The following is a 23881-nucleotide window of genomic DNA, read 5'->3' as shown; positions in this document are numbered from 1 at the left end:
TTTCTTACCCCCTTTGTTTACAGCTAATGTTTGGCTTATAAATTCAATGAATTGTTCCAATGACCTGAATTTAATTTCATCCGTTTCACTGCTACACTCCTCAGGGAGTTCATCATCATTTGTTTTACAGAGTTAAAAAAATTTCTTTCGAATAATGCCCAAACTTCCTGTCTTGTTCTTGTAATTTTGAGGCATAGTGCATAGTTTTGTCTTTCTCACAATTCTGTAATTCTACTTGAAGTGCACATAGTTTTGATAAGAGTTAGTCCTCTGAATTATGTACAGCTCTAAAGCTCACTCTTCCTGAAAAGACACTTTGATCTCTGTTGTTAACCATCCTCTCTAATGGGAGGGAAACATACGTTGCACGTACACCAGGGGTGGTACTGATGATCACCACCATTCCAACCTCGGATTTTCCTCAAATAGGTTATTCTTTATTTAGAGGCTATAAACTGTAAACACAGATAGAATAGAATTCTGAAATGAATGTCATGACACAGGGAGGTGTAACTCTTCCAGGTACCAGGAGTCTCACTTTCCTCATTTGCACACAGAAGCCATTTTGTTCCATGGGTCTGTAGGGGATATTTTATTATGTAGACATTGTTTCTCATTTGGGACTTTGTAATAGGCGCAGTCTTGAATAAGCAACTGGAAGGTAATTTCAGGTTCACTGCATAGACCACAAAATCAGCAGTAAAAAAAAGAAATGATTGCTTTCAACACTTTGATGGCACATTTCTTGTGTGTTTTTTGTTTCTGTTCCTCACTGCACATTTTCATTTTATAATGGTGGAAATTTTACAGCTAGTAACACATGAACACATGACTATGGCTGTTGGACCTGCAGCAGATTCCATTATTGCTTGTAGTACAATTTTCAGAGTTTAATTTCTGGGGAATTGGCTAACAACATATTTCATTCCAGAAAGAGATTTTCACTCTGCAGTGGAGTGTGCGCTGATATGAAACTTCCTGGCAGATTAAAACTGTGTGCCCGACCGAGACTCAAACTCGGGACCTTTGCCATTCGCGGGCAAGTGCTCTACCATCTGAGCTACCGAAGCACGACTCACGCCCGGTACTCACAGCTTTACTTCTGCCAGTATCTCATCTCCTACCTTCCAAACTTTACAGAAGCTCTCCTGCGAAACTTGCAGAACTAGCACTCCTGAAAGAAAGGATACAGCGGAGACATGGCTTAGCCACAGCCTGGGGGATGTTTCCAGAATGAGATTTTCACTCCGCTGCAGAGTGAAAATCTCATTCTGGAAACATCCCCCAGGCTGTGGCTAAGGCATGTCTCCGCTGTATCCTTTCTTTCAGGAGTGCTAGTTCTGCAAGTTTCGCAGGAGAGCTTCTGTAAAGTTTGGAAGGTAGGAGATGAGATACTGGCAGAAGTAAAGCTGTGAGTACCGGGCGTGAGTCGTGCTTCGGTAGCTCAGATGGTAGAGCACTTGCCCGCGAAAGGCAAAGGTCCCAAGTTCGAGTCACGGTCGGGCACACAGTTTTAATCTGCCAGGAAGTTTCAACATATTTCATTGTTTTGCACTCAGCACTACTTCATCTGAAGTGATGGAGTGCAAAAAGCTGGGCCCATTTCATAAAATCTGAAAGAATTGATTAAAAGGAAGAAAGAAATATGCACCAAAATGAAAGTTAGCGAAGCCCCCTTACAACTTATAACTACTCATGAGAGAGAACATACCATTACCTATGAAGATCTATTCAGTTGGGCTCCTGAATTGCAAACGAGATGAACAATGGTAATTTCTGAATATTCAAGGTGGTTAAGCAGAATCAAGCAGTCATAAAATTACATAGTTTACATTTTATGGCTGTTTCAAGGTGGTGTCTTTATTGGGATATACTATCGGGAAATTCAAAGCTAATGAGAAGACAAAGCTTATTGTTATCTAAGCAACTGCAGCATATACCACTGATTAATCAAAGGTTCAAGTGAGAACTGTGTGCAGACCATAACTCACTACTTCAAAGTAAAACATGGCGTTTTCTAATCTCCAATGCTATGACACATTTGTACACAAATAATACAAGTCTTGTGTCAGTCTTCAGGAGCCTCAGGGAAATTAGGACCAAAAGTTGAAAAAGAAAGATAACATGCAAAGATCTTGTAATTGACAATGTAGGAAAAGACATGCTACTTACTATCAAGAAGAAACGTTATGTTGCAGACAGGCACAATTAAAAGAACTCACATAAATCTTTCAGTCACAGTCTTCACCAGTAAAAGACACAAACCATTCATACACACAAGCAAGCACACTTCATCCACACATGACAGCTAACTCCAGCATCTAAGGCCAGAATGCAACTATCACATGGTATGCAAGCAGCAGTCTGGAGGGGGTGCGGAAAGGGGAAGGGGTAGTAGTGTAGGAGTGGGGAGAGAGGCTGATGCTGTCTGGGAGTGTTTAGGGACTAATCTTGTAATTAATGTATCAAAGTACGGAGAAATATGAAACGCCAGGTTACAACATTTTGTTCAAAACTTCTTGCTGTCTGGAGAAAATAATTAACTGCTTTTGTTGGACTACTGGCCTGTACATATCAGCTATGTCTTTCAGGAAGATGACAAAATGACTTGATATTATGTGAATTCCCTAGGAATAATTAATGTGATTCAATCCTTGACAAAAAAAATTTCTCAACAGTGGTAAGTAGTTTTCAGAAAATTGTTGGACAATCTGAGACAGCTAGATCTCCATCATTTCACATTTATCAGCAGGAAATTACCTTTCAACTTTAGTTATTTGTGTTGTAAGTTTTCAAATTTGATCAAATATGTCTAGTAAACAAAACAATATGCAGAACAGAGACCATCTCAATTTTATCTAAATAAAACTAGCAGTTACTGTGAAGTGCTTACTGCAGTAACTTCCATTTTTGTTAAGTGTGCCTGGTGCAAGGAAAATGTTTCTTTCTGTTACTCTGTGAACATTTCTTATTTTTGTGAAAACTATAAGGAATTATTTCATTGTGAGTAAAATGTGCGAACTTCAGAATTCATTACTATAACTGTTCTATATGGATTATTTTAAATTATGTATGTGTATGTACTATTCCAGTTTAAAACAAAGAATTCCTAATTGAAGTGATGGAAGACATGTAATGTAAAGTCAAAATGTGCCACAAATTTCATTCTCTGTTAGTCATCTTTGCAATAATACATATAAAACACTTTAGGTGTATGTCGAATTTGGTAAAACTTAAGTGCTTGTAATTTCCATGTCTGTGTGTAGCCCTCAATTGTAACACTATTCTCTCTTGTCACAATTACTTCTGCTCATTCACTGTTCCACACACTAGTCAAAAGTGCCATCAATAGTAGAACAACATGTGACAAAAAAATTAACTTCCAGCATTTTTCAAAAATATTTAAAATTTTGTCCTAGCAGCTAAAATTTTCATGGTTCATTTCTCCTGAAAAATTTCCACATGGGTTCTGAAATGTCAAAGTGGATCATTCCCTTGTGAGTTGTTTCATTTCCATGTAAAAGTCTATCAATGGACCATCTGCTTTTGTTTCATACAAGAGAGAATATTGATACCAAAGCATTTTAGCTTATCAAGAATAATTTTGTTCTCCACACAAACAAAAACCTTAGCAACCCAAAAGGATGATCCAAGTAGATAGTTTTTCTTGTTTTGCTCTATTGAGACTTCATATGAGAGGTTGTAAATGATTTTCTCTGGGTAACATCACTTACTAACAGCCAATTCTGTAACTAATACGATATGTATCCAGAATTAGCCATACAGTATATAGGTTGGGATTATTGCATCACCCTATGTATAGATGCAATATGAGGACAAGAAAAAGCTGTTTTATTTTCAGCCAAATTTGGCTCTATTTTTGACAATGTTTGTATTATTGTATGCCAAGTTTTTGTGTCTTTTTGTTCAAATTTGATTTTAGTTTCTGATGGGTTATTTTTAAGTGCTTCGTGTTGTTTATTTCTGTTTTCTTTCATTGTTTTATTATCTTTGTTGCAGATGATAACTCTGAATTACAATATGTCTGTTGACATCAGATTTATTTACATTACTGGAGAAAGAAAACATTTTTTTAAATCTTAAATTTAATATATTAGAAATAAAATCTCTCTCCAACCATACACTTTAAAGTTTTTTAAATGAATACATTGACACAACTTTAAAATTCTCTCCTTTAGTATTATACCAACAACCCAACATTTTGCAGCAGCATGAAAGCAGCTGTCCAGAATCTTTATTTGAACTCAACAGACAAACTGCCTTCAGTCCATCATCATATGTTTCACAATATCTGCATCTCTTGTTGGCACAGAAATTTTTTACTATTAAATTATGAAGGGATGTGATTCATTAGCTTGGATCTGTGGCTAAGAGTTGCTCACCAAGTTTGAAGGTGAAACTCTGTGATTCAGTATGTGCTTCACTTCTGCCTGAATTATTTGTCACTTCTAATTTTTCAGAAGCTTATTTTCAAAATGTCAAATTATCAAAAATTTGTTTACCCATATTTATAAAGAATCATTCAAACTCATTTCACTTGGAATACAGGAAAACACATTTCCTGATATTTACACACAAGTTGTACAAAACTGACTTGCTATGGAGAGATCACAAATGCAATTCAACTGCCCTGCACATCTGAATATTATGCTGGTGTAAATATGAATATAATCAAACATAGTAAATGGTTCAAATGGCTCTGAGCACTATGGGACTCAACTTCTGAGGTCATTAGTCCCCTAGAACTTAGAACTAGTTAAACATAACTAACCTAAGGACATCACACACATCCATGCCCGAGGCAGGATTAGAACCTGCGACCGTAGCGGTCTTGCGGTTCCAGACTGCAGCGCCTAGAACCGCACGGCTACTTCGGCCGGCCCAAATATAGTACTTGATTTTCACAAACCCATAAATCAATATCATGCTTCTGCCAACCAGTCACAACACAGGGCATAAATCATACAAACATGACTGACACTACACTACTTGGTGAATGATGTTTGTGATGAGTAGCCCAATCTGTTGCATAGCCCAATGTCTAGGTTGTCTTGAAAGGTGGTAATTTGGTTGTGAGTTGGCAAACCCAATAAATGTGATTCCATAAAAGCTATCATCCTCCTCAGTAGCATGACTTAAAAACCATCAATTTATCTTATATGCTGATAATGATATTTGCATACCATCATATACTCTGTCTTGCAAGTGGCTGATAGACGCAGAACTACCAATCTCATATTGATACTCATGTCTGCAAAGCTGAAATGCTGTATTTGATAGTTTTCATATTTATAATTGTGTACAAAGAAAATATGGAGTTTACTTGATGCACCACATTAACGATCTCTCATACATGCATTACTTTTTATTCCATTTGTTGTCCCAGTATCCCTACATGTAACATCTGTGATTAAAACTGCTATCAAACTGGAGTTCATTGGAAGCATCATGTTTTCATTTTACAATACATCTAGAGCTGTAGTTCTTTACACATGACATGAACTGTCATTGAAGCATTGCACACGAATCTCAGCTCACAAAAAGTTAAAAACCCAATGTTAACATTCAACCACTACTGTCTTCACATTTATGACAGTGTTTCATAAAACTGGGACAAGACTAAATTTCATTAATTACATAAAAAGTGCCATTTGTGTTATGTGGCTAAAAACTGTCAATTTCCCATTGCTTTTTGTGCTACTGTGTACACAAAACTGTCCTTTCCCTGTTATCTATGATACACAAAAATTATTGTCTTCCTTTAACTATATACAACGGATGTTCAATAAGTAATGCAGCACAATTTTTTCATGGGAAATTATGATTGAAAAAATGAGGGTTTTGCTATGGGCCATCATAAACATCAGCCAATATAGTTTAATGATGTTCTGATACGTGGCAGTGCTATATGTAGCCTTCAAAAAGGCATTTGTTATTACAGAGGTGGGTTCCAAGCAGAGAGCTGTCACCGAGTTTCCTTTGGTGGAAAACCAGAGCATGGCAGATATTCATAGGTGCCTGCAGGATGTCTTCAGAGATACAAGAAAGAAGAAAAGCACAGTGAGCTGCTGGGCAAGGCATCTGTCATCATTATAAAAAGGGTGCACAACCCTCATAAAATCGAAGAAAAAACTTCACCGTGTTCGTTGCCAGAAAAATGCAAATGAACTTCACTTTCTTCACGACAAGGCAAGGCCTCACAAAAATCTGTGCACCTGAGAGAAACTCACAAAACTTCATTGGACTGTTCTTCCTCACCCACACTACAACCTGGATCTTGCACATTACAACATCCATCTGTTTGTCCAAATGAAGGATGTACTCCATCGGAAGCTGCACACAAATGGCAGACAGATCATTGATGTAGCAGCATGTTGTCTCTGATGACAACCAGTAGAGTGCTACCATGTGGGCATACAGGTCCTCCCAGTATGGTGGTGTAAGGTCATTGCACTGAATGGAAATTATGTTTAAAAATAAGATTTTGTAGGAAAAAAGTGGGGAATAATATGGTGTATTGACATCCTCAATAAAATCAACTTGCTTTTACAAAAAAGTGTTCCATTACTTAACTAACTTTCATACACAACTGCACATACTTCAGCACAATACATGGTAAGTCATCAACTGAACAGGCCCCAATAGACACTAACAATGTAAACATATCGGAAGGCCAATTATTTGAACTGAAAGCTACAGTTAATTGCATAGTGGCACCAACTGGCAACTCAGGCACAAATATATGATTAAAAATATTTGCAGTATAAAACAGAATGAGGTAAAGCTCTCTAAAAAAGAAAAGAGTAAAAAATTATTTAACTATTGATATGTAAGTAACATGGAAAAGTAGGATACATAATGCCTCTCTGTAGTTGCCATCTGCAATGTACAGTTATCTGCCAGAACAAATAACAATTAGATCAAACCACTGCTCGCCAAGTGTGAACCAGCAGTAACAGGAACCCCCAAGAAACTAAAGGCAAGAACAGGGAGAAGGCATCAAAACAGACCAGAAAATATTTGGAAAAATGCTTTATTATGGAAAGAGCATTTTCATTTTAAAACTCTTCTATGAATTTTTTCAAATTTGTAAAAATCACAAGCTCACAAAGCGAACCCAAATGGCATCCTTTAGGAATATAGTGACATAATAAGATGTTGATCTATGTGTCATACTTTATGTGAACAATTCTTTTTTTATATGTGAACCAATAGCTGTTTTATAACTATCTGTGTTACAAAGTTCTCTAAAACTGACATCAACATACATGTCTCTCTAACTAATATAGTATATTAGCATCTCATTTGTTATTAACTATTCATTCTTGAAGCCCTATTTTATGTCAAAGCTTATTATAATTATTGAAGCCCATTCCCATTTGAGTCTTGGAGGAAGAAAAAGCAATACTTTGAGACACTTTTACTGTAAGACCACACATTTCTTTATTTGTATTTTGCATTTGTCATCTATAGTGCTCCTTGTAGGGTTTCCAAGGGTATGGGATTTTGTTTCATATGGTATTGATCTCTTCATCACTCATTACAGAGAGATAGTGATCAAACTCTTTTGTCATTAATCCATGACATGGAATTCAGTTTTATCATTATAGATTCCTACTTAAAACATTTGTGTAATAGCTCCTGTGCCTGTACTTCTGTCACATTCAAAGCAGCTATCAATAGGTATTACTTTTGTAACCCAATGTAACAGCATAACATCTCAAAAAGTTATTTGTTTTTATGCACAACTGAACATATAATATACAAAAATTTATATTTTAAACCAATTAACTACAACTAAGTATTCTAAACACTGATATAAAACTTTTATTTCGTGTCCCTCAATTTGACATATAGATGGAGCAGATGGGCTAGTGTGGGTCATGCAGCACAGCAGTGCAAGAAGCTATTGGGGCAGTGCGCACTCCATTTGTATAGACACAACTGCTCACCTGGGTGTCTACTTGTTGGCAGCTATAGGTCGGATCAGCCAGTTATTTAGCTGACATCATTAACACACACCTGACTTGCACATTGCGCCATCCTCAGGGATCTGCGTGCTAGTTGTTTTCCATCATAGGGGCTGGTCATGTTTGTACTTTCCTTTGTGCCAGTCCCTACGCTGGTGTTCCAACTCCCTGCTCCTCTGCTGCCCTCAATTGAGAGCCAGTTTCAAAGACTGTACAACAATGTGGGGCAAGCACCTGCTTCAGTCCATGCTGCACTGTTGAGTAAGGTGTATCATTAACCTAGCTGATATGGCTGCCTTGCTATTGTCCAGCAGTGTGAGGTTCTACAAAATAGTGCAAAATTTGAAACCCTCTACCAAGCTCAAGAAACTTACCTTTGCAAAACACCTCAATGTCTCTCACTCAAGTGTCCCAAATGTGCTACCTCATATACGGACTCACTATACACAAATGTGATCATCTAACATGTGATCTCGAGGTGCAAACTAGTGCATTGGCCTTGTCAGATCCTCCTTTAGATGAAGTTGACCTGGTTGCTGAATCACATGTACCTTGGTAGCAGCAATGCATGTGCTTTCCAACAACTGACAGGGGGAGAAATTAGATTTGCACAGTAAGCAGACCCCTGGTGCCCTGTGCAGCTGACCAGCCAACCTTGCCTTCTGTCAAGTAACTGTGCAATGACACCAATGACAACGTGTGGTGATATCACAACACTACCTGCCTTTCCCTGCAGGAATCTCAGTGGATACAAGTATGTCAAAAAGTTGTGATCCCCATTCATGATGTTGGTCGGACATTCAGCGCTGTTCTTCCTCCGCATCCTTTTCTGCTCAAAGAGAAAGTTGGCAGTCTTAACATGAGTGTCATTTGGTGCATATTAGACAGGCTTGCTTATTCACAGGCTCCATGTGTAAGGTATGCTGAAAAGGAGGCCATTCGGCATCTGTTTATGACAGTAGTCATGCTGCAGGATGGTCTTCAAGAGTCCCAGAGTTTCTGCAGGACTTGGAGGCTGTTTACAATGCCCTACAAGCATTGACTGAGTGTATTCCATTGACACTGGTGGTGGATGGGCAAGTGATTGAGTTTTAGGCAGATACATGGGAAACAGTCAGCCTAATTAACTTACAGGGGAAAATAGCGTAGTCAGCTGTCTGATGCAGTGAAAGCTTAGCAGGGTGAAAATGAGGGGATGCCTATTTAGCCTTAGGTGCCAACACACTATAGTTTCTGAAAAAATTCAATGAAAGTTTCATTGTGACAGTATCAGTTCTCTTGTGTAATGAATATCTAGGTGAGTTGGAAACAAACTGCCCCTAATACAGTTTTGTATTTTAGCACCATGTGTTCAAATCCAGTCTCCTGTATTTTTACCCCTCTCTCTTTTGTTGTCATGGAAATATGTGAATTCAACATCTTTTCTACCATCATGATGTAATTATAGATAAAAGAAGAAATCATTTCAAATACTTGTTGTATTGTTTCTCATCAGATGTAGTATTAAAGAGAGATTTATCATCACAACTGACATGGATTAACACTTTCCAAAAAACTGTTACCAACAGTATTTGTTCCTCTTATTGCCAGAGGCAAATATGGTCCTTAAATCCACTAAGGCTTAAACCAATTAGTGGTAGACAACATAATGTGTACGCAACACCCATAAAATCAGGACAGCTCACAAAAGAAACATATCATCAGTATTTGGAAAAAGTTTTGCAACTGTATGTAAAAATGGCGCCATTTCTCTACATTACTGAATCATACAGTGAGCAAAGTAGTCAATCATATGATTGGCTCTTTGTCGATGAAATCAGAATACTAACATTTTCATTAAAACATCTATCGGCCATAGTGTATGTCATTAAGTTAACCCTGGAGCATATCCTTTTACTGACGGGCGAAGAACAGCATTTGACAATTACATAAGTAATCTCATCGCATTACACAGAGAAGGGAAAGCCCAAGTAGAACTGATGCTATTACAATACACAGCTTCATCCATAATCAACTGCAGGCTCCAGCTTTCAAGAAAATGCTTTCACACACATAGTTTTCCGCAAAATTCTTGCCTGATTGTAACCTCCCCCTCCCTAATCGGCCTACTGGATTGTGATGTAATTGATCATGATCACATATGCCTAATGAAATTTTTCAGTGAATAAGGCTATCATCATCAACAGAAAATAAAGCCGGTTAGTTGGAGGAAAGTGTACAACAGACATTTCTGAAGGAAGAATCTATTCTGCACTTAAGGAAAGAAACTGATGATAACTAGAACATAGATGGAGTACACTGCAATCGCTCACAAACAGCACAGAGGAAAAAGGGTACAACGTAATATTTACTACAAAAATCACTGATAACACAAAGTAAACACCGATTGACTAAAAAGGGGATAATTAATTGGTTACCAGCTCACTGCGGTAATGGATCTCCAGCATCTTGAGAAAAGTAATGGCAAAGAGATTTAAGCAATAATCACTGGTGTGGTAACAAGATTGTCATGCTTTTCCACTGTACAATTCATGAGAAAATACATGAATCAGAAAGCACAGAGTTTGCAGTTACTTATTCTGGAATACTAAATTTTGAAAGTAAAGTTAAATGAAATTACTGGTTAAATAGATGACTGGCTTAATTTAAACTTTTTACTTAAAAAAAAATACTTTCAGAAACCTCAGTATAACATAACGCAAAATTTAGAAAAAGCAAGCAATTTACTTTTGAGTAGTGAAAGATTGAACTAACTTTACTTTACACAGACGAGCAATTGGTTTTACTTTTAAAATAAAAACAATAAAATACATGCCAAGACAGATGAAGTTGCTCGCTAAGCTAAATACAGAATAAAAGAAATTGTGAAATCTTAATTTGTGCTGTATCTTAAGTTATTAGTTTTTCCAGTGAAATTTTAGTTTAAGTAGCCTCAGTCACGTAATACAAAATAGAACAGTTACTGAGGCAGAAAATTTAGACCAAAACTGGTCGTTAGAAAAAAACAAAAAACTGATAGTAAATAGTTAATCAATTTTCATATTCTTAAGACACATTGTGATTGCATGGAAAGGAAACCAACCCTGCTTGGTAATAATGTCCCAGGACAATGACAACACGGGTGCCCTACAGGCTTCAGCTATCGCATGTTATTATTCAAGTTATTCATACTTTGTGAAAGAAATGTTGCTGGGCAATGTCAATGTAAGTTTATAATTTTTCACTTAACAGTCTTACAATGTTGTAGCTGTGTGGACACCTAAGAAAGTAGCCAACGATAATGCTACGCTGCCATTGTTGTTGTTGTTGTTGCTGCTGCTGCTGCTGCTGCTGCTGCTGCTCGATGAGAACCCCAAGTCATCTCCAGAGCCACGAATAATTAAACGACAGGCAACAGTTTGAATTGCAGCTTCTTCGCATGTCAACTCCCCTACCGTCCTCTCAAAAGGGTTTACAAATCAGGCGCATCTACATTGGCACGAGCATAGCTGCACACCGCGGCAGTGGGATCGCCCAACAAACACTTCTGCATTCTTTCACGACTCTTTCACAACTCAAGCTGCTCTGCTGCCTCACTGCTCACAACGTGACATTCTCCATATGCAAAGAAACAATGGCACAACTACTACCATTTCGTAATTGCTACTGACACATTTCAATAATGTTCACTTGGCTATTACCCAGCAATTTCTTTATAATAACAATCAATTATATACAGTCAAAAATAAATACATTAGTACATCAATTACATATTAAATATAGTTTCTGGAATACAGCTTAGAGCTTCAAAATCAAAAGTACAGTGCAAGTTATCAACGGATATTAAACGGCGAAAATTTTGGATAGTGCAGAAGGTATTTTACCTGCGTTTTCGGTGTTACAAGATCATGAGTTATTTACCTACATTAATAGGGATTTTTCCTAATTACACTACTGGCCATTAAAATTTCTACACCAAGAAGAAATGAAGATGATAAACGGGTATTCATTGGACAAATATATTATACTAGAACTGACATGTGATTACATTGTCACGCAATTTGGGTGCATAGATCCTGAGAAATCAGTACCCAGAACAACCACCCCTGGCCATAATAACGGCCTTGATACGCCTGGGCATTGTGTCAAACAGAGCTGGGATGGTGTGTACAGGTACGGCTGCCCATGCAGCTTCAACACGATACCACAGTTCATCAAGAGTAGTGACTGGCATATTGTGATGAGCCAGTTGCTCGGCCACCATAGACCAGACATTTTCAATTGGTGAGAGATCTGGAGAATGTGCTGGCCAGGTCAGCAGTCAAACATTTTCTGTATCCAGAAAGGCCCATACAGGACCTGCAACATGCAGTCATGCATTATCCTGCTGAAATGTAAGGTTTCGCAGGGATCAAATGAAGGTTAGTGCCACGGGTCGTAACACATCTGAAATGTAACGTCCACTGTTCAAAGTGCCGTCAATGCGAACAAGAGGTGACCGAGACGTGTAACCAATAGCGCCCCATACCATCACGCCGGGTGATATGCCAGTATGGCGATGACTGATACATGCTTCCAATGTGCGTTCACCACAATGTCGCTAAACATGGATGAGACCGTCATGATGCTGTAAGCAGAACTTGGATTCATCCGAAAAATGACGTTTTGCCATTTGTGCACCCAGGTTCGTCGTTGAGCAGGCGCTCCCGTCTGTGATGCAGTGTGAAGGTCTCCGAGCTGATAGTCCGTGCTGCTGCAAACGTCGTCGTACTGTTCGTGCAGATGATTGTTGACTTGCAAATGTCCCATTCTGTTGACTTAAGGATCGAGACGTGGCTGCATGATCCGTTACAGCCATGCGGATAAGATGCCTGTCATCTCGACTGCTAGTGATACGAGGCCGTCGGGATCCAGCACGGCATTCCGTATTACCCTCCTGGACCCACCGATTCCATGTTCTGATAAAAGTCATTGGTTCTCGACCAATGTGAGCAGCAATGTCACGATACGATGAACTGCAATCGCAATAGGCTGCAATCCGACCTTTCTCAAAGTCGGAAGGAAACGTGATGGCACGTATTCTCCTCCTTAAATGAGGTTTCACAACAACATTTCACCAGGCAATGCCGGTCAACTGCTGTGTGTGTATGAGAAATCAGTTGGAAACTTTCCTCATGTCAGCACGTTGTAGGTGTCGCCACCGGCGCCAACCTTGTGTGAATGCTCTGAAAAGTTAGTCATTCGCATATCACAGCATCTTCTTCCTGTCTGTTAAATTTTGCTTCTGTAGCACGTCAACTTCGTGATGTAGCCATTTTAAGCATACATGACAGCATGTTGCTTGTAGTACTCAAAATTTTTATGCTTTGAAGATGTTTTGTGATAGATGCCACCCTGAGGAATGCAGTGGTTCTCATCAATCATAATAGCTTCACAGCAAAAAGTGAAGTACTAGAATTTATGTATTTTTCATTTTTGATTACCATTAGTAATACAAGATGATATAAGATTTGTGATGATACAATCTATTTCTTCTGTTCAAAATTCGCTGTATTTCATGATGTCATGGAACATACTGATGTCACACACTGGTGCAACAACGGAAGAGAGGAAAAGAAAAACATGTCTGGATCTCAATGAAGGGTGCAAAATTTTGCGAAAGGGCCTCCAATCTCTCAAAATTTAAGCTTTGGCTGGGTGCCAACTCTGTACCCAGGACACTACGCTTACTAGTTGAAAATGCTACTCCTTGACCATCGATTTGCACAAACACTTTGCATCTGGATTCACACTGTATGAGCCGACTGATGATGTAGTGTCAGAAGTTTAACCATCATTAGCTCAGAAACTATTGAGTGTTGGGTTCTAAGCCAATACAGTCCGTTTATTTTCATGCTTCATACATTTGTCTATCAGAAAGTGACCTAATGTGGGTTCACCTTATTAGAACGTACTGTCTGATGGGCTGCTCTGTATTGCAGTGACTGCTACATCACATAGCATCTTACAGTAAACAATGTATCCCACAGTGGAGGGGGGGGGGGGGGGGAGCAATTCTCTTATCTCGGCACATACAAGAACGTGGACCGACAACTCACAGTTAGTGATAAATTCACTGTTGGGGCATAATACTTTTGGGCTACATGTGTTTTTGGATTCCAGCTCAATGATAAAAGCAGTCCCTTTGGGCTCTTAACTGATATCATACGGCCACTTGTTTGTGAGTATGGTTTGTCAGGCTGAAAATTTCTAGGGCCCTGTCTCCCTTTAAGACATCAGGAATACTTACAGGGTGTATAGATGGACAAGAAAAAAAAATTCCTGATTTCCCGGTTATAAATACACTTTCTCCCAGGTGAAAATATACTTTTTCCCTGTTAAGTGACAGTATACTTTTCCTCAGAACTGTAAAACTTATCAATCCTTAGAATGGTTATTGTTTTATAAACCGGTGTAGAATTTCTTGCCCTTTAGAAAACGAAACTCAGTAAAAAAAAAAAAAAAAAAAAAAAAAAAAAAAAAAACCATGTTTTGGAAAGATCTTTGAGGTGCAGCCACATGTATGCTGCATATTTTCATATGCTCATTCTCATTAGTCATTTTACTCATTGCTGAGTGTCGTGATATTTCCTCATTCATTCTTATGTAGTTGAAACTACATGCCTCCATCCACTACAATCTTCAGCCCGTCTTTATATTATGTGAAGAGGCAGGCTGGAAATCATCTTCGCTTGATCCAGCCATCTGTTTGTTGCTCTCCCACGTAGTCTTCTGCCCTCAATTTTTCCCTGCACAATGGTCTTCTCAAAATGATCGATCCCCTTTCCTTCTCAAGATTTGCCCAAGGAACTGAAGGTATCATTAACTGGCACGACAAGATAACCTTCATGTGATTTTAAGTTCTTCTATTAGTGAAACATTTGTTCTTTTTCGTGTCCACAGTACACATAGCATCCTCCGCCAACATCACATCAGAAGGCATCAATGTGATTCTTACCACTACCTTTCACAGTCCAGGTCTTGCATCCATATAAGAATACAGGAAACACCAATACTTCTACCAAGCACATCTTCGTTGTCTTGGATATTGCCCAATTTTGCCATATCTTAGTTAGTTTGACCATAGCAGCTGAGCCAAGAATGATTTGTCATCTTATCTTTTTATCACACTTTTCTGTGCAATTGATCTGAGAGCCTAGATATATATAATCACTATCTCCAGATTCCTTAAGCATCCTGTAAGTTGGTTTTGATTGCTGCCTTGTCAATTTATAGCCATTAGTTTAGTTTTTTCATGTTTATCTCTAGGCCAAGGTTTAGACTAATATTTCTCACTCTTGATAACAGATTACCAAGTTCTTTCTCACTTCCTGCTATGAGTGCAGTATCGTCTGCGAAGTGTAAGTTGTTGATTTTCCTGCCACCAATTGAAATCCCACCGTCCCAGCCATCCAGCAGCTGAGGTGACAGTATGCAACCTTGTCTGACACCATTTGTCACATCAAAAAATTCTGAGTATTCACCATCTACTTTTATGGTTATGGTATGGCTATTATAAAGACTTTTAGTAAGGATACCAGGTGTGTTGGAACCCCAGACTAGTTGAGCACATGCCACAACTTGTCCCACATGACACAATTTAAGGCCTTTTTATAATCTAGTAAGCAGATGTAAGCAGGGACACACAACTCTCAACATTTTTCAAGACTGCCTCAAGTACCTTTACCCGACACAAAACCCGCTTGTTCTGTGGAAATCTGAGAATGCAGAAAATTTTTTAGACATTGATTTATTATATGCAGGATGACTTTACTAGCATGTGATATTAATGCTATGGTCCTATAGTTGGAGCAGTCCCTAACTGATCCTTTTCTGTGCAGAGGAACTAGGACAGATGTAGTCCAGTCTATAGGCCATTCACCGGTTTTCCACATCTTATTACATATGTAAGGCATGCATGGGGGGACTGATGACCTCAGATGTTAAGTCCCATAGTGCTCAGACCCTTTAGGGCATGCACGCCTTCCTCTCCCATCACAGTCAGTATTTCTCTGGAAATACCATCTATATCTGGGGATTTGTTGTTTTTCAGATGCTTGACGGCATTTTCAATTTCACTGTACAGAATATTAGATTCCATACAAATGTTCTCTTCTCCGATGTTGTTTCCTTTGCAATACAATGTTTCACAGAGTTGTCTCCACCTATAATAGTGCTATTTATATCTTCTGCCATCCACGTGCATGGTTTGAACTCTCGGGTGATACTGTTTATCTTCCTGTATAGGTCATGCGTTTCATTTAATTTTTGATGATGTTCCATGTCATCACAAATACTGGTGAGGTACTGTGTCTTGTCAATTTGGCAGCTGCGCTGTATTTTGCAGCAAAGTTCCTTGTACGCTTCTTCATCTTGAGCACTTTGTATGCCATGTTTCTTTAGTGTGCTCTGTTCTTCGATGAGTAGTAGAGTGTTATTCGAAATCCAGGTATTCTTCACTTGAGGGGTCTTAGTAACCTGTTCAAGGAGAGATGAATTGATGATGTTTTTCATTTTGTTTCATATGTTGTGAGCTACTTCTTCCTTTGTTAATTTTTGGAGTTTGGGTCTTATTCTTTCTCGAAATTCTTTGAGACTATTTTTGTCAGTCAGATGAATCTGCCTTACTCTTTTATTTTTGGTCACTTTCAGTTTTATCTTCATTATCATATACAACATGAATTGGTCACTGCCACAGTCTGCTCCAGGATAGGTCTTGCAATCTAGGACCGAAGTACGCCAGCATTGTCTCACCAAAATGAAATCAATCTGATTTCTAACACCATTCCCTGGAGAAATCCATGTGCATTGACGCTGTGGGTGATGTTGAAAGAGAGTATGCCAGACAGATAAGTTGTTATTCATGCAAAATTCCAGTAGCCACTACCCACGTTCATTTCTCACTTCCAGGCCATGAAGTTCAACCACAAAGCTCATGTGTCCATCATCTACAGTCTCACCTATCTTTGCATTAAAGTCACCTTGGATGACTAATATTTCCTTTCTGTGTATCTTTCTGATAGTATTTTCTAGCAACTCATAGAATTCATCTATTACTATGTCTGATGAAGCTACCATGAGAGCATAAACCTGAATGATTTTGATATTGCATGGAATAGTTTTCATTTTAATGGAGATAATTCTGTCGCAAGTGGGCTCACAGCATGAAAGCATTACAGAGGTTCTTAGTAACCACTAGAGCAACGCCATTTTTATTCATACCCTCACATCCGGAAAAATATACTGTATTCTTTGCTTGAGTCATGAAGTGGTCACATCCTCTCCAGTGTCTCGCTGAGTCCAAGTACATCTAGCACATTAAGATCCATTTCTCTCTCCACGATAGCAAGCATTCCTGTCTGTAAGAGACCTCGCACATTCCAGGTCGCTATCCTTTTAACACTTTGCAAGGATGGTTCAGATTGATCTTTGCATTCCAAGGCTCCTCTCAATCCTGCCCCCCCCCCCCCCCCCCCCCACTCAGAGATTTGACTGGAGGACTTACTCCGGAATCTAATTTAAGATTGAGTAAATCCATGAGGTTGTCTTGGGAAAATAGCAGTGGTGGTTTCCCATTGCCTTCCATGGTTTAAATGAGACCACCCCTAACATTGAGTCAGACGCCTTTTGTATCCATTCCTCTGGAGTACAGACACTATAGGTTTGCCTCTTTCGCCGTCGACACCATTCTGAAGCCATCCGTCACAGATGCCATTGAGGTCTTCACCATTACCCTGGGAAGAGGCCCTATACAGGGTACCAGAAGAACCCTGGTTCTTTTTATGAGGTTGATACTCCTCCTGCTCCTCCTTCCTGAGAATGACAGATTAACAGAAAGAGCAATATTTACAAATAATATAATGCTGCATCACTGGATCGATATGTTATCTGAAAACTTCTATTTGTGTTCTGAGGAATTATGAGCTTAAAATGGTCATATGGGGTGAAGAAAAGTAAATTTGGCTGATTAACTGATAGATGCTAGACCGTTGTGAATATTTTTGCTATCAGTTCCCTTTTTGGAACATTTGATGAGGATTTAATTTTCTGTTTGAATGAGTAGTACTCAGAGTTGAGTAGAGAGGTAGGGCAAGGATTTGGTACAACTTCTAGCCCCTTAATTTTGATTTGAATAGTAATTAAGTTATGTAATGGTGACACTATTCTTTTTTTCATTACGTGATGATTAGTAACTTTGTGCTAGTGTGCATCTTGAATTTTTGCTATTTTTGCAAATGGAAAAAGAGACCAAATCTTTCAACTTTAACCAGTTTCAGACAGTTATGACTTATGAGTAATGTTTTGTAGTGTAATGTGCACTTGATTTTAAAATTTTTCTTGTCCATACCTTTCGTACTATAGTCAGATTTGTCAATAATTATTGTAATGTTATGAGAACTATGTATTTAATTTATGATGTGAGGACTATCATTTGCCATTAGTGTTAAACAACTTTTTTAGACTTAAGTTAGAAGTAAAAGTAAGTGTACTAAAGCAGGGTATTTTGTCTCATTTTTTCATGCACTGTGGTGGAGGAGAACCACCTCCAAGGGAACTGACAGCAGTGCATTTCCTGGCTAACGGCCACTTGGACCTGTTGAAGGCGTGGACACCTTGGAGAGAAAGTGTTTAAAAGGTCATTGAAAAAGTGAAAGTGCCTGTGAAAAAAACTGAGCACTGAGCAAGTGAACTGCAATGTGCAGCGTAATCTAATTTGTTTTCAACCCATGAGGATTTAATTTGTTTAGCAAGGCAGTGCTTGTACCAAGTGGTGTGTGTTGTAAAATGCTTACCCAAAAAGGACATCTCTTATGATGAAGATGCATAAATTTTGTTAAAAGTATAACTTGTAGATATTTTGTGATCTTTATGCAATTACTTTGTAAGGGGATTTTCGTATGGCCAGTTCACATACATATAAATTAGAAAAAAAAATATGGACTGTACTCTTTGATAGAATTTCTTACGAAATATTTTTGTGTGTGTAGATTTTAAACCCAAGTTCTGGTGTCACTTGTTGTTAGTGAACTGCCCATTTAGCTATTAGCAATATCTATCTGGTCAATCCAATGAGGGGGTGACATGACGAAGCAAGTTGGGATAATTTTAATTCCCCCCCCCTTGCTTTGCCATCTTAAATTCATTTTTTTTAGTTTTAACTAATTACCATTTACATACATGAATATTGTCTGCATTTTCATAAAAGAGAAAGATTGCCCCCTTAGTTTTAACGGGACCACACCGTGGTTCAGGTAAAAAAAAAAATTGATTTTTGGTTTTCATCATATTTCGATAGATTAAGGCTTTATTTAAGTACTCTTTCAAAAGATTTAGCTGAAAAAAAATTTTTTTTGAGCATTTAAAGAACATTTTCCTACCACCTGCATTTATGTGTCATGCCCACTTTTCTGCATGTATTATAGATCTTTATATCCCTCACACTGCATGTTAGGTTTTTTTTTTTCTCCCAAGTGTGTTGGCTATCCTTGGAATGCAATGATTGGTACTCTTTTGTTTCTGCTGTTTGTAAACAACACACTTTCAAACAGGCGGTCAGTTTTGTTCAAGTGTGATTGTGAGTAGTTGTTATACTTACATTTGCAGTGCTTGTTTACATGTGTTTTGTTGAGTTTCTTGAACATGACAAAATGTAAAGGAATTTTCAAGAAACAACAATTTAGAGGAACCAAGTTTAGAAAGTTTTCTGTACAAGAGGTTATGTCACCTGGCAACGATGTTTCTAATTGTAATTATTCAACGAGTGCATCATCAAAGAAGCTCTCACCATTCAACGAATTTACTGTTAAGTGACAAGGGGTGAAGTAACATCATTATAAATTTGAGATTATTATCAGATGTAATTTCTAAATTTGTACAATGTAGACAGTGTGGTGAATTACGTGTGAAAATTTATGAGTGTGCCAGTGGGAGAAAAAACCTAGCAATTGCTTTGGATTTAATTTGCACAAAATGCTCAGCTGTGATTTCATTTATGAGTTCTTCAATACCAGATGCAAGTGGTCCTTATGCAATCAATACTAGATTAGTTTATGCCTTATGACCCATTGGCAAGGGGATGGCTGCAGGGACAACATTTTGTTCAGTGATGAACTTACATCAACTACCAAATAAATTTGAAAAAATGACTGCAATATTAGAGAAAGCTGTATGTGAGGTCAGTGGGGAAAGCATGAAACTGGTTGCTAGGGAAGCAGTGGAAGAAAATTATGGATGTTTAGATATTGCAGTTGCATTTGATGGAAGTTGGCAGAAAAGAGGACATACTGCTCTGAATGGAGTAGTGATTGCCACGAGTGTAGACACCAGTAAATTGTTAGATGGGGAGATAATGTCTAAATATTGCAAATAATGTACAGTAGTCAATGAACATAAAGAACACAGCTGTGTGGCTAATTTTAGAGGAACAAGTGGTGGTATGGAAGTTCATGGAGTACAACAAATATTTCATCGCTCCATAGAAACAATAGGCGTACGGTACACCAAATATTTGGGCAATGGTGACAGTAAGGCATACAAAAATGTGGTGAACTCTAATCCATATGGAGATGCCATTATTAGCAAAACAGAATGTGTAGGTCATGTTCAAAATGCTTGGGAACAAGGCTGAGAAAACTAACTGTTGATATGAGAGGAAAAAAATTAGAAGATGGAAAATTGTTGACTGGACAGGGTCGGTTAACTAAAACTGAAATAGAAAACTTGCAGGTATACTACGGGCAGGCAATTACGAGAAATAAAGAAAATCTGGAAGCAATGAAGAGAGATGTTTGGGCCATATTCTTCCGTAAGTTCTCTACTGATAATAAGCTATGTAATGGATTGTGTCCATCAGGAGAAAATTCATGGTGCAAATACAATAGGGCTCAGGTAACTGGAGAATCTTATTCTCACCAGCATTCTCTTCCTGCTGCTGTTGTTCCAGCAATTAAACCTATTTTTTGAGACTTGGCTCATACTGACCTTCTAAGGAAATGTCTGCATGGGCAAACACAGAACCCAAATGAAAGTTTCAACAGCATAATTTGGAACCGCCTTCCTAAAACTGTATTTATAGGCATACCTACAATGAAACTAGGAAGTTCATGATGCTGTTATTACATTCAATTGTAGTAATATTGGAAAGTGTTGGGTACTGAAAAAGCTGGGAATTAATCATGGTGAAAATATGATAACTGAGCTGCAACATTGCGATAAAATGAGGATAGCCGATGCAGACAGGTCTGCATTTAATATGGCCAAGACAGCAAGACAAACATCCAGGAAGGTAAAAAAAGAAGCTGGAAGACCTGCTAGAGGCAGAGCAGGACAGTTTTAATTAACTGTAAGTAACAAATATCGAAAAATTTTTCTTTAAAGTCAATTTCCTACAAACTGAAATTTTCAGTACTTATGCCCTATTATATCGGAAACTATCATAGATGAATGAATGAAATTTTCTGAGACTCTGCATAACTTAAAAAGCCACCTCTTGTTCTACATTCATTAATATTCCCCCATTAGGAAGTTCACAAAAAATATTTTCTGCAGAAAAAACTTAATTTTTTTTGATAATAAATTTAAAAAGTATTTCTTAAAAACTATAAAATCGATAAACTAGATGTTAGTACAGTTGACTATTAGCATCATGCAGCATACAGTGAAAGTATTAAGGTCCTGCATCAAATAGTTTTTTTCAGAAATGGGTCAAATACTTGCCTAAATTAACATGGGTTAGATAGGCAGGGTGTGGTCCCCTTAAAGAATATAACACCAGATCTAATTTTGTGCTTAGTTTTATGTATGTAATTGATTTTCTAATTTATTTTGACTATTACTAGTTAGCATCTTTTATTATAGGGCACAATCAGTAATTGTTTCGTAACTCAAATTCTATTGTTGGCATATAAACAAATATAAATCCTGTAATAATTGTAAATATTTAGAAGACGAAATGCTAGTATTCTTAAAGTATCTATTTGGCTCTGGTCGGAAACATGTTAGCAAAGCCAGCCCTTAATTAATTCCGAAGTAATTAACAGTTTTGTCAAAAGCATTGTTTGCATAATTGTATTTGTTAATTTCATGATTTACACAAATAATTTGGCCTAACTCTTTTAGTAGAAGAAACTGTTAAAAAGAACCAATTTTTCAATGCATTCAGTTAATCGAATGAGTTAAGTTTTAATAGTAATTTCTCAAAATTTAGCTTTAAACAATGTGTCATTTCAGAATCCATTATTGCGATGATATACAAGGCCCTGATGTTTGGTCATGAGACAGTCAGTCCACGGCCGAGTTTCAGACGAGTAACCTGTGTTGGTTAGAACAACAATGCTTCAAATTAACTGTGAAATAAGTGTTAAACAATTAGGCCATGTGTAAAGACAATGACAGTGATTGTTTCCATAGGTACCCATTTATTCTTCGAGAACTGAACTTTGTGGTTTGGTTTTACTGCTTGTAGATGTTCAACAAGAAACTATTGTAGCAGTATGTTAAGTTTCACCAGCAAACTGTTAATGAGGCTTATAGAAAGTTTAAATGACAGTGTACTGGTCATACATATATAACTGTGTATTATTGGGGGGGAGGGGGGGTTGAGAACAGTGAAATCAAAGTACTGCAAAACACAACTGTGCAAGTCTCGGCTACATAATTTACAGTAGTTAGTGTCAGAATCCACAGCCCATTTTTTAGCCAGTGTAGTGACGCATTACATCGACACCAAGGACAATCAACAAATGAAGAAATAAAAGCAGAAGGAACTGCCACAACATAATAAAGCTACACACTGTAATAAGTATGAATTTAAGACATTCATTTCATTTCATACATTCCAAACGAAGCAGATTATTATAAGAATGGTCATGGAAAACAATGACAGACTTGTCAGGAGTGTTACTCAAATAGCATCTATAACAGCTTACACAAAGCACAGAAAGATAACCACAGTCACTGAACTTGTGCAGAAATAATATGCTATCATAGTTTAAAATGCCACACCATCTATGATAATTTAAGTATAAGCGCCCATTACATTTCACGACTGTCTTATCATACCTGAAGCATAGAATACTGACATGAAAACTTACATTACGCTCAGGTGGACTCGCATTCAGTTCCATTCCTCCATCTTCCTTTCCATCGAAACAAGTCTCTACGATTTTCAATGGATCTTGAAGTAACTGGAAAAAGAAAAATATTATTCATTTAAAGCTTGCACACACACACACACACACACACACACACACACACACACACACACACACACACACAAATTTTCACTCTGCAGCAGTGTGTGCACTGATTTCAAATTTACTGAGAGCTTAAAATTGTGAGCCAGACAAGTACTTAGAATATATTGCTTTCAAGGGCTCGCACTCTACTTAAACTACTTGATGCCTTACAAATGCACCATTTTTAGACATTTTTTAGTTTTTTAAGCTCATTCGTAATTTTTTATTCAGATTGCTCTCCAGACTGTTCTGAGTATGCTTTTGATCATTTTGCTATGCTCTGGACATTGCTTCTGGCTATCTGTTCACTTCATGAATTCCATCTTCTTAAATAACCAGAACCTCTTATTGATCCACCGATCTCTGTGTCACTGCCATTCCCAAGTGACCATAAATTGTGTTCAACCTATGCATAGTAGGACAGAAAAGTGGCAATGAGAACTATTTCACTGTGCATCTATTCAGTGAAGCATAGATCTTGAGTTTCTACAGTTGTGGCAGTGGTAGTTGTGGCTACAACAGCAATGGGAAGAAAAGCACTGGGAATTTCACAAGCAGCAATTGGTCAGTAAGAACAGCTAGAGGAACTCCAATAGCAACAGCAGAAATTCCTTTTACAAGAGCTGCAAAACTAAG

General features: G+C 37.9%; 1 protein-coding gene across 1 annotated transcript in view; it reads right to left on the bottom strand.

Annotated features, from left to right (window-relative positions):
• The window catches only part of LOC126427263 (uncharacterized), a 131897-nt gene that overhangs the window by 90153 nt on the left and 17863 nt on the right, over positions 1 to 23881 (bottom strand). The window contains exon 4 of the mRNA XM_050089516.1: positions 23102 to 23194. Coding sequence (XP_049945473.1) covers positions 23102 to 23194 — 93 coding nt within the window. The remainder of the gene's footprint in view (positions 1 to 23101; positions 23195 to 23881) is intronic.

Source organism: Schistocerca serialis, chromosome 11, assembly GCF_023864345.2.
Source record: "Schistocerca serialis cubense isolate TAMUIC-IGC-003099 chromosome 11, iqSchSeri2.2, whole genome shotgun sequence".
Lineage (NCBI taxonomy): Eukaryota > Metazoa > Arthropoda > Insecta > Orthoptera > Acrididae > Schistocerca > Schistocerca serialis.
The sequence above is the reverse complement of the archived record's forward strand: the minus strand, read 5'-3'. Positions and strand labels throughout refer to the sequence as shown.